Source organism: Homarus americanus, unplaced genomic scaffold (assembly GCF_018991925.1).
Source record: "Homarus americanus isolate GMGI-L3 unplaced genomic scaffold, GMGI_Hamer_2.0 scaffold44303, whole genome shotgun sequence".
Taxonomy (NCBI): domain Eukaryota; kingdom Metazoa; phylum Arthropoda; class Malacostraca; order Decapoda; family Nephropidae; genus Homarus; species Homarus americanus.
The window spans coordinates 12,501-24,031 of record NW_024750170.1 but is presented as its reverse complement, the minus strand read 5'-3'; the positions used below and the strand labels follow the sequence as shown (position 1 = coordinate 24,031).

Here is an 11,531-nt window from a genome sequence, read left to right as displayed (position 1 = left end):
TAGAAGCATGTATTGCTGCAGACGTGATGGTAGTAGTGTAGACGGATGGTGTGTAGTGTATAGGGGCCAGTGTAGTAGTGTAGACGGGATGGTGTATATGTAGATAGGCCAGGTGTAGTAGTGTAGACGGGATGGTGTAGTGTAGTGTAGACTGACAGTAGTAACACTCCCTTTGGTGATTGGGTAATGTGACGTCTCAACTCTCCTGCCGCCTCGTCCTGTCATAATGAAAGATGCATCGTCCTCTGTGTGTGTGTGTGTGTGTGTATGTGTGTGTGTGTGTGTGTGTGTGTGCGTGTGTGTGTGTGTGTGAGATCAACCATTACGCTGATGATGGATGCGAAATAATTACTGTGAAGTGTATATTTGCCGCTAATTAATATTTTACGTAGCAGGTGGTGATACTGCTGTTGTGTTGTGTGGGGTAATACTGGTGTTAAATACTGGTGTTGTGTTGGTAATACTGTTGTTGTATTGGCTTTCTGGTGGTAATACTGGTGTTGTAATACAATTGCCGTAATACTGGTGTTGTGTTGGTAAACTGTTGTTACAGTTATTGTGAGGCTGTGTGGGGCTGTACTGGGAGCTGCGGTGGGGCGTAATGGAGGGCTGCGGTAGGCTGTACTGGGGGCTGCGGTAAGGGTTGCACTGGGAGCTGTGGTAAGGGCTGAACTGGGAGCTGCGGTGGGTGGCTGGTACTGGAGGCTGCGGTGGCTGAACTGAGAGCTGGTAAGGGGCTGTGGGGTGCGGTAAGGGCTGTACTGGGAGCTTCGGTATGGCTGTGCTGAGGCTGTGGTGTGGGCTGTGCCTAGGGCTGCGGTGTGGGCTGTGCTGGGAGCTGCGGTGCTTGCTTGAGGCTGCGGTAGGGGCTGTACTGAGGTGCGGCGCGTGCTGGGAGCGCAAGTAAGTACTGGGAGCTGTGGTATGGGCTGGACTGGGAGCTGCGGTGGGCTGTGCTGGGGCTGCGGTGGGGCTTTTGGACTGGAGGCTACGGTGGGGCTGTACTGGGGAGCTGCGGTGGGGCTGTGGGCTGGGAGCTGCGGTGGCCACTGGGGGCTGGTGGGGCTGTGCTGGGGCTGCGGTGGGGTGCATTGGGCTGCGGTGGTGCTGTACTGGGAGCTGCGGTGGGGCTGTACCTGGAGGCTGGGTAAGTGGCTACTGGGAGCTGCGGTGTTGGCTGTGCTGGGAGCTGCAGGCTGGACTGGGAGCTGCGGCGGCTGCTGCAGTGGGGGCTGGCACAGTGGGGCTGCAGGGAGGCTGTAGTGTGGTGGGAACTGGAGAGCGTGGTGCTGGGAGCTGCGGTGGGGTGCACTGGGGCTGTGGTGGGGCTGGACTGGAGCTGCGGGTGGCGGGCTGTCGGAGTGGGTGGCTGTATGGAGAGCTGCAGGCGGCTGAACTGGAGCTACGTAAGGGCTGTACTGAGAGCTGCGGTAAGGGCTGTACTGAGAGCTGCGGTAATGGCTGTACTGAGAGCTGCGGGTAACAAATGAGAGCCATGGCTTACTGAGCTGTGCGGTAAGGGCTGATATGAGAGCTGCGGTGGCTGTGGTGAGGGCTGGCGTGACAAGGACAAGGTCACAGCAACATGAGACAAACTGAAGTAACTGTGTGTGTGTTAGATTTTCGCCTTCCTGTTGTAGACCAGAGGAGTGTTGACCGCGTCCACTACTACTACTACTTTTTTTTTTTTTTTTAACGTGCTTCAGCCTCCCCCAATAACCACACCTCGCCACCATTTAATACCTTAATATTAAATATCCTACATAAGTAGCTATCCTGTGTTAAATAGTTGAGCCGCAGATCTATGCGGCATTCAGTGATGCGGCCTCATAGTCAATATCTGCGGCAGTTGTCGGAGTTGGGGCAGAAGCTCTCGTTCCCTGAGGCAGACAGCCGACCGAAGGAGAGAGAAAGACGTCGACATCTCATCCAGGCTGTAACATAACTTTTGGGCTGCTGCTTCTGTTCGGAGATCACCTCGAGTCTGGCGTAGAAACATCTTGCACTTGGTCCCATCCCACCAGAGGTTGTGAACACTAGAAGGGTGAAGCTGCCTTGATCAACGTTTTGGATTCTCTCTCCATATGCCCTTATCTTGTCGTTCTCGTTCCTCCTGTGTGCAGCATCGAGAGCTAAGTTACGTTGACATGCGGCCATGGGATCAAATATCCTGATGTCGAAGAAGGCTTGCTGTCCCTGCGTCCAGAATCCTCGAGTACTGACGTCAACACGGGCTTCGTTGGATGTGTTTGAAGTCCTATGTTGGAAAATCTCACCGTCCAATGGAAGGAGGGTCGGTTCACCATGACATCACGGCAGATTTCCTTCAACATATTTGCGTGAGGTCCCTTACCTCGTCATGCCTCATGCATATGAAGCCCCTTTCTGCACAACATGGCGTGATCGGCGTCATAGATGAGCCACACACGCATTGGGAGGGCAAACCTTCCACTGGCCTACCGTACCTTAGAGCAATGGCATCTGTAAATTCTTGTTTATTGAGACTGAAACCATTTGCCCTTATCGGTAACGTAGTTAACCAGTTTGAGGCGCCCACCTCCTGCGCTATAGCTTCTTTTTTTTTCTTAAAATTCTCTGGAACTTGCAACAACAGTTGCTGCAACTTGTCACTTTGGCTGTGCTGCCGTTCTGTCGTAATGGACCTTTGAATCTTGTTTACTTCACTGGTATCCACCTCCCCTGTTGCATTCTGAGCTATTATGTGGTCCGTGAGGGCTGCCGTGAGCTTAACTGAGTTTTGATGTTCGGTGGCAGCTCTACTACTACTACTACTACTACTACTACTTTTTTTTTAAACGGCGTCCAGCCTCCCCAATAGCCACACCTTCGCCACCATTTAATTACCTTAATATTAAATATCCTAATACAAACCTATAAAAGTAAGAATGTTAGTATTGGTCCCTATGGACATTAATGATGCCCAGAACACCTGTGTTTACCTGAGATGATTACTGTTAATGTCGTCAGACAGGTGTAAAAGCATGTGTCCTAATTGTGTGCACACCTGTGGTAGTATACTTCACTTGTGGGCTACACCTACACTTTATTCTCTCATTTTTCCCATCAACTCACTTAATGCCCACTGTACCCACGCCTGCCCACACCCAAGTCTCCACTCATACCCACGGCTACACCCACACCCAAGCCTCCCGTCTAGCCCAAACCCACACCAGCAATTGCGGGTGTTTTACTATCCCCTCGGTCTGGCTGCCGGTAGTAAAATGACCAAACACAGAAACGGAGAGAGAGAGAGAGAGAGAGAGAGAGAGAGAGAGAGAAATACGGTGATCTCAAGTTATTAATCTACCCACACGTAACTTAATTTATTGCTTCTGCATGACTGTGGTGTGTGTGTGTGTGTGTGTGTGTAATAACAGGGGCTTCACACACACACACACGCACACACACGTCATGCTCCGTCTAAATATTTACCTCAGGTGTAAACACATCACTCTCTCTCCTCTGTAAATCATCCTTTAATTTACATGTCGTTTGAAATTAATATCTGGAGCTGGTTAATTACCCAACCCGGAAGCCCCTGACCTGACATGACCTGACCCGACATGACCCAACCTTACCCAACCAAACCTAACCTACCACAATAACTAAATCTATCATAATATATCTCAAGCCTAATCTATCCTACACCTAATATCTTCTAATAGATTATATTCGGAAAATAAAGAAGGTTATAAGTGTATAGATGACAAGATGATGGGGAGTTACTGGGGTGGGGTGCTGGGGGAGTTACTGGGGTGGAGTGCTGGGAGTTGCTGGGGTGGGGTGCTGGGGAGTTACTGGGGTGGAGTGCTGGGAGTTGCTGGGGTGGAGTGCTGGGGGAGTTGCTGGGGTGGGTGCTGGGATTTACTGGGTGGGGTGCTGGGAGTTACTGGGGTGGGGTGCTGGGAGTTACTGGGGTGGAGTGCTGGGAGTTACTGGGGTGGGGTGCTGGGGAGTTACTGGGGTGGGTGCTGGGGAGCACTGGGGTGGAGTGCTGGGGAGTTACTGGGGTGGGGTGCTGGGGGATTTACGCGGGTGGAGTGCTGGGGGAGTTACTGGGGTGAGTGCTGGGAGTTACTGGGGTGGGCTGGGAGTTACTGGGTGGGGTGCTGGGGAGTTACTGGGGGGGAGTACTGGGAGTTACTGGGGTGGAGTGCTGGGGATTACTGGGGTGGAGTACTGGGGAGTTACTGGGGTGGGGTGCTGGGGATTTACGTGGTGGAGTGCTGGGGAGTTACTGGGGTGGAGTGCTGGGAGTTACTGGGGTGGAGCTGGGGAGTTACTGGGGGGTGCTGGGGTCGGGTGGGCTGAGGGGAGTTACTGGGGTGGAGTGCTGGGAGTTACTGGGGTGGAGTACTGGGGTGGGGTGTGGGAGTACTGGGTGGAGTGCTAGGGAGCTACTGGGGTGAGGCTGGGGAGTTAATGGAGTGCTGGGAGTTACTGGGGTGGAGTGCTGGGGGAGTTACTGGGGTGGAGTGCTGGGGGAGTTACTGGGGTGGAGCTGGGGAGTTACTGGGGTGGGGTGCTGGGGAGTTACTGGGGTGGAGTGCTGGGGAGTTACGGGGGTGGAGCTGGAGGGAATAATTGGGTGGAGCTGGGGAGTTGCTGGGGTGGAGCTGGGGAGTTACTGGGGGGGTGGAGCTGGGTGGTGCTGGGGGAGTTTCTGGGGTGGAGCTGGGGAGTTACTGGGGTGGAGCTGGGGGTTACTGGGGTGGAGCTGGAGTTACTGGGTGGAGCTGGGGTTACTGGGTGGAGCTGGGGTCAGGTGCTGGGAGTTTCTGGGGTGGAGCTGGGAGTTACTGGGGTGGAGCTGGGGTCGGGTGCTGGGGTAGTTACTGGGGTGGAGCTGGGGAGTTACTGGGGTGGAGCTGGGGTCAGGTGCTGGGGGTAGTTACTGGGTGGAGCTGGGGGTTACTGGGGTGCTGGGAGTTTGGGGTGGAGCTGGGGTTGTTGGGGTGGAGCTGGGGGAGGCACTGGGGTGGCAGCGCGGTAGTGGGGGCCGCAACATGGCCCAAGGGGTGTCGCCCCAGGGATCAATACTTGATTAAGGCAGCCCAGCACCTCCAGAGCTGAGCAGACCACGGGGGGGGGTTTACTGGGAGGGAGGGAGGAAGGATGTTTTACTGGGAGGAGGAATGGGGGTGGTTACCAGTAAGGAGGAAAGGGTCTTCTGGAGGTCCTTTCATGGGGAAAGGGTTAGTAGGGGGTGTTGGTAGGGAAGAGCAACACAGACAGACAGACAGACTGACTGACTGACTGACAGAGTTTTATTATGGCTGAAGTAATGTGATGTGGCCTCTGGCAGTGAGAAAGTGAGACGTAGAGGCAGGAGTGAGATCTAGGACTGAGTGGAGAGAGAGATAGGGGGGGGAACAGAGGGGTGGGAGAGAGACAGAAGGAGTCAGGGGGAAGAGAAGATGGAGTCTGGGAGGAAGGAGCAAGATGGGCAGGAGGAGGGAAAAGAAAGGATGGGAGAATCAGGGAAGGGGGAGTAATGTCTGGAGAACAGGAGAAGAAGATGGGAGGAGGGAGGGAGGAGGATGAGGATGATTCAGTCATGGGAAGAAGGAAGAAGAAGAAGAAAAGAGAGGAAAAGGAAGAAGAGGATGGAAGAAGAAGAAGGAAGGAAGGAAAAGGAGGAAGGATAGGAAGAAGAAAGGAAGGAAGAAGAAAAAGGAGAAGGAAGGAAGATAGAAGAAAAGAAGGAAGAAGAAGAAAAGGAGAAGAAGGAAGAGAAGAAGAAGAAAGAAGAAAGAAAGGAAGAAGAAAGAAGAAAGAAGAAGAAGAAACAAGAAGAAGAAAGGAAAGAAGAAGAAGAAGAGAAGAAAGAAAAGAGAAGAAGAAGAAGGAAGAGGATGGAAAGAAAAAGAAGAAGAAGAAGGAGGAAGAAGAAGGAAGAAGGAAGAGGAAGGAGGAAGAAGAAAGGAAGAAGAAGAAGAAGAAGAAGGAAGGAAGGAAGAAGGAAGGAGAAAGAAGAAGAATAAAGGAGAGAAGAGAGAAAGAAGAAGAAGAAGGAGAAGAAGAAAAGAAGGAAAGAAGGAAGGAAGAAGGAAGAAGAAGGAAGAAAGGAAGGAAGAAGAAGAAGAGAAAGAAGAAAAAGAAGAAAGAAGAAGAAAAAGGAGAAGAAGAAGAAGAAGAAGAAGAGGAAGAGAAGAAGAAGAAGAGAAGAAAAAAGAAGAAGGAAGGAAGAGAAAAAAGAAGAAGAAGAAGAAGAAGAAGAAGAAGAAGGAAAGAAGAAGAAGAGAATAAAGGAAGAAGAAGAAGAAGAAGAGAAGAAAAAAGAAGAGAAAGGGGAAGAAGAAGAAGAAGAAAAGAAGGAAGGAAGGAAGGAAGAAGGAAGAAGAAGGAAGGAAGGAAGGAAGGAAGAAGGAAAGGAAGGAAGGAAGGAAAGAAGGAGAAAAGGAAGGAAGGAAAAAAGAAGAAGAAAGAAGAAAGAAGAAGAAGAAGAAACAAAGAAAGAAAGAAGAAGAAGAAGAAGAAACAAAGAAGAAGAAGAAGAAACAAAGAGAGAAGAAGAATAAGAAGAAGAAGAGAATAAAGAGGAGAAGAAGAAGAAGAAGAAAAAAGAAGAAGAAGAAGAAACAAAAGAAGAAGAAGAAGAAGAAAAGAAGAAGAAGAGAAGAAGAAGAAGAAAAAAACAAAGAAGAGAGAGAAGGAAAGAAGAAGGAAGAAGAAAGACAGGTAAGAAAGAAAGGAAGAAGGAAGGAAGAAAGGAAGGAAGAAGAAGGAAGGAAGGAAGGAAGGAAGGGGACAGAACAAAGACAGAAAAGAAGAAGAAGAAAGAAAAAGAAACAAAGAAAGAAGAAAGAAAGAAAAGAAGGTAGAAGAAGAAGAAAGAAGAAGAAGAAGAAGAAGAAACAAAGAAGAAGAAGAAAGACAGAAGAAGACAGACAGACAGACAGGTACAGACAGAACGTTAAATTTGATAGGACCAGACAGGTAGACAGACAAAAAGGTTACAGACAGACAGGTACAGACAGACAGGTACAGACAGACAGGTACGAACCACATACAGACAGACAGACAGGTACAGACAGACGAACAGGTACAGACAGGGTACAGACAGATGCAGACAGACAGACAGGTACAGACAGACAGACAGGTACAGACAGATAGGTACAGACAGACAGGTACAGACAGACGAACAGGTACAGACAGACAGACAGACAGACAGGTACAGACAGACAGACAGGTACAGACAGACAGGTACAGACAGACAGGTACAGACAGACAGACAGGTACAGACAGACAGACGAATTACAGACAGACAGGTACAGACAGACAGGCAGATACAGACAGACAGGTACAGACAGACAGACAGGTACAGACAGACAGGTACAGACAGACAGGTACAGACAGACAGAAAGGTACAGACAGACAGGTACAGACAGACAGACAGGGTACAGACAGACAGGTACAGACGACCAGGTACAGACAGACAGACCAGGTACAGACGAACGGTACAGACAGACAGACAGGTACAGACAGACCAGGTACAGACAGACAGGTACAGACAGACAGGTACAGACAGACAGGTACAGACCGGGCAGGTACAGACAGACAGGGCTGAACAGACAGACAGGTACAGACAGACAGGTACAGAACAGACAGGTACAGACAGAGCAGGTACAGACAGACAGGTACAGACAGACAGACGGTACAGACAGACAGACAGGTACAGACAGACAGGTACAGACAGACGGTACAGACAGACAGGTACAGACGGGTACAAACAGACGGGTACAGACAAACAGACAGGTACAGACAGACAGGTACAGACAGACAGAGTACAGACAAACAGACAGGTACAGACAGACAGGTACAGACAGACAGACGGGAGTACAGACAGACAGGTACAGACAGACAGGTACGACAGACACAGGCGAACAACAGGTACAGACAGACAGACAGAGGTACAGACAGACAGGTACAGACAGACGGTACAGACAGACAGACAGGTACAGACAGACAGGTACAGACAGACAGGTACAGACAGACAGACAGAGTACAGACAGACAGGTACAGACAGACAGACAGGTACAGACAGACAGATACAGACAGACAGGTACAGACAGACAGGTACAGACAGACAGACAGGTACAGACAGACAGGTACAGACAGACAGGTACAGACAAACGAGACCAGACAGGTACAGACAGACAGGTACAGACAGACAGGTACAGACAGACAGGTACACAGACAGGACAGACAGACAGGTACAGACAGATTGACTCAGATTTCCTCTATACGAACCTTCAGTAAAAGAAATAAATAAATATTACTCACGTGGGAAAAAAACAATATCCGTCAGGTCAGGAAGGAGTGGTATGGTGAGGGGAGGTGATGGTGTGTATGGTGATAGGGAGGTGATGGTGTGGTATGGTGGGGAAGGTGATAGTGTGGTGGGAGGTGATGGTGTGGTATGGTGAGGAAGATGATAGTGTTGTATGGTGGAGGTGATGGTGTGGTATGGTGGGGAAGGTGATGGTGTTGTATGGTGGAGGTGATGGTGGTATGGTGAGGAAGGTGATGGTGTTGTATGGTGGAGGTGGTGTGGTATGGTGGAGGTGATGGTGTGGTATGGTGAGGGAAGGTGATGGTGTTGTATGGTGGAGGTGATGGTGTCGTATGGTGGAGGTGATGGTGTGATATGGTGAGGGGAGGTGATGGTGTTGTATGGTGGTGATGGTGTATGGTGGGAGTTATGGTGAGGGAAGGTGATGGTGTTGTATGGTGGAGGTGATGGTGTGATATGGTGAGGGGAGGTGATGGTGTTGTGGTGGTGGTGAGTGGTGTTGTATGGTGGAGGGTGATGGTGTGGTATGGTGAGGGAAGGTGATGGTGTTGTATGGGGTGGAGGAGTTGGTGTGGGTATGGTGAGGTGATGGTGTTGTATGGTGGAGTGATGGTGTGGTATGGTGAGGGAAGGTGATGGTGTTGTATGGTGGGGAATGTGGTGTTGTATGGTGGAGGTGATGGTGTGGTATGGTGGAGGTGATGGTGTTGTATGGTGGAGGTAATGGTGTTGTATGGTGGAGTGATGGTGTGGTATGGTGGAGGTGTGGTGTGGTATGGTGAGGGAAGGTGATGGTGTTGTATGGTGGAGGGTGATGGTGTGGTATGGTGAGGGAAGGTGATGGTGTTGTATGGTGGAGGTGATGGTGTGGTATGGTGAGGGAAGGTGATGGTGTTGTATGGTGTGGTATGGTGAGGGAAGGTGATGGTGTTGTATGGTGGAGGTGATGGTGTGGTATGGTGGGGAGGTGATGGTGTTGTATGGTGGAGGTTGATGGTGTGGTATGGTGAGGGAAGGTGATGGTGTTGTATGGTGGAGGTGATGGTGTGGTATGGTGATGGTGTTGTGTATGGTGGAGGTGATGGTGTGGTATGGTGAGAGTGAGTGGTGTTGTATGGTGGTGATGGTGTTGTATGGTGGAGGTGATGGTGTGGTATGGTGAGGGGAGGTGATGGTGTTGTATGGTGGGTGATGGTGTGTCTGGTGGAGGTGATGGTGTGGTATGGTGAGGGAGGTGATGTTGTATGGTGGAGGTGATGGTGTGGTATGGTGAGGGAGGTGATGGTGTGTATGGTGAGGGAAGGTGATGGTGTTGTATGGTGATGGGAGGTGATGGTGTTGTATGGTGAGGGACGCGTGGTGTGGTGTTGTGTGGTGGAGGTTATGGTGTGGTATGGTGATAGGGAGGTTATGGTGTTGTATGGTGAGGAGGTTGTGTGGTGTGGTAAGGGCGTCGCACGGTAATGTAAAATGTTACTTGTTTTGCCATTCTTCTGCTCCCCAGCCACCTCAGCCTTCAGCCCAGTACTGCCTCAGCCCAGTACTGCGCCAGCCCCAGTTCCCCAAGTAATTCAGTCCCTCAGCCCCAGTACAGCACCAGCCCCAGTGCCACCCCAGTCCTCAGCTGATGGGACTGCAGTTCCAGGAGTCCCTCAGTACAGTACAGCACCAGCCCACAGTGCACCAGCACAGTGCCAGCACCATGCAGTGCCAGCCCACAGTGCCAGTTCAGCCCACCAGTGCCAGCCCCAGTGCCAGCCCCCATGTGCCAGTCCCTCAGCCCCAGTACCAGTACAGTACCATTCCCAACCCCAGTGCCGCGCCAGCCCCAGAATCCCCATGTGCTTCAGTCCCAGCCCACATGCCAATTTCCTTACAGTGCCACTTGCCACCCCAGTATCCCATAGTCCTCACCTAGTACCACCAGAGTCTAGTGCCGTCAGCCCCCAGTACCACCATGCAATAACCCCATGTACATCAGTTCCTCAGCTCCCAGTACCGTTCCAGCCCCAGTACCGCAGCAACCCATGTACTTAAAGTCCCTCAGCCCCTAGTACCGCCCAGCCCCAAAGCCCCCTCCCCCCAGGACGTAGGCTGAGTAAAATCCCTGACTATTATGAAGTGGAGGGTTTCATCTTGATGACAGACTACTCGGCGTGTATTATGAATACCTGCCCGTGTTGTGGCCCACCTGTCTGTCTCTCTTCCTTCCTGCCACGCCCACTGCCACCTCTCTCCCCATCACTCATCATGTCTACCACGGCCACGCCCACCACGTTGTCACCACGGCCACGCCCACCACACGCCACCCTTGTTTCACCATCAGCACCATAATCCACTTCATGCTCTTATAAAACACCTATACCGACCACCAACTCCTCCACCCTCCACCCACGCCCACCACGCACACCCACACGCCAATTGACATTCATCCACACTGGTATTATTCTCAACCATACGCCACCTCACTTTGCCACCTGCACCCACCACCCCTCCACCCACCACCACCACCACCTCACACACACCACCTATACCCACCAACCACACCCACACACACCACCCACACCCACACCCACCACTGAAATCCACCACTCACACTCCACACCCACCACCCACACCTACACCCACCACCTCCACCTACACCCACCACCCCACCCACCCCACACCCACACCCACCACCACTCACCCACCACCCACACACTCCACACCCACCCCACACGCCACCCCACACCTACACCACCCACACCCACACCCACCACCCACACTTACACCCACCACCCTCACCTCACACCCCACACCAACCACACACACCCACACCCACCACCCACACCTACACCCACCACCCACACCTACACCCACCCACTCATACCCACCACCACACGCCACCCAGACAACACTCCACCACCACACCCACACCCACCACCCACCTTCACCTACACACACCACTCCAACTAAGACTACACCCACCACCCACCACACCACCACCCACACACCACCCACACCCACACCCCACCCCACACCCCACACCAACCACACCTGCACCACCCACACCTCCACACCCACCACACGCCACCCTATACCTAAACCCAGAACCCACTCACCACTCCACCCCACACCACCCACACCTACACCCACCACTGAAATCCACCACCACACGCCACCCATACACCTAAACCCACGATCTTAATCCACCACTCACCACCACCCCTACACT

At 51.9% G+C, this 11,531-nt stretch overlaps 2 protein-coding genes across 2 annotated transcripts; one reads left to right on the top strand and one right to left on the bottom strand.

Moving 5' to 3' along the window:
* Nucleotides 1-580: 580 nt before the first annotated feature.
* LOC121854010 (DNA-directed RNA polymerase II subunit RPB1-like) lies at nt 581-5,207 on the bottom strand (the record flags this gene model as incomplete). The annotated part of the gene is made up of 2 exons (XM_042348399.1): nt 5,171-5,207; nt 581-1,555 (listed from the first exon to the last, which is right to left on the bottom strand). Coding segments are annotated over exons 1-2 (1,012 nt in total), but the record flags the coding sequence as incomplete, so codon positions are not given.
* Nucleotides 5,208-9,787: 4,580 nt separating this feature from the next.
* LOC121854009 (extensin-like) lies at nt 9,788-10,354 on the top strand. Its single transcript, XM_042348398.1, has one exon. The coding sequence runs from the start codon at nt 9,788-9,790 to the stop codon at nt 10,352-10,354; it is 567 nt and encodes a 188-aa protein (XP_042204332.1).
* The last annotated feature ends 1,177 nt before the right edge of the window (nt 10,355-11,531 follow it).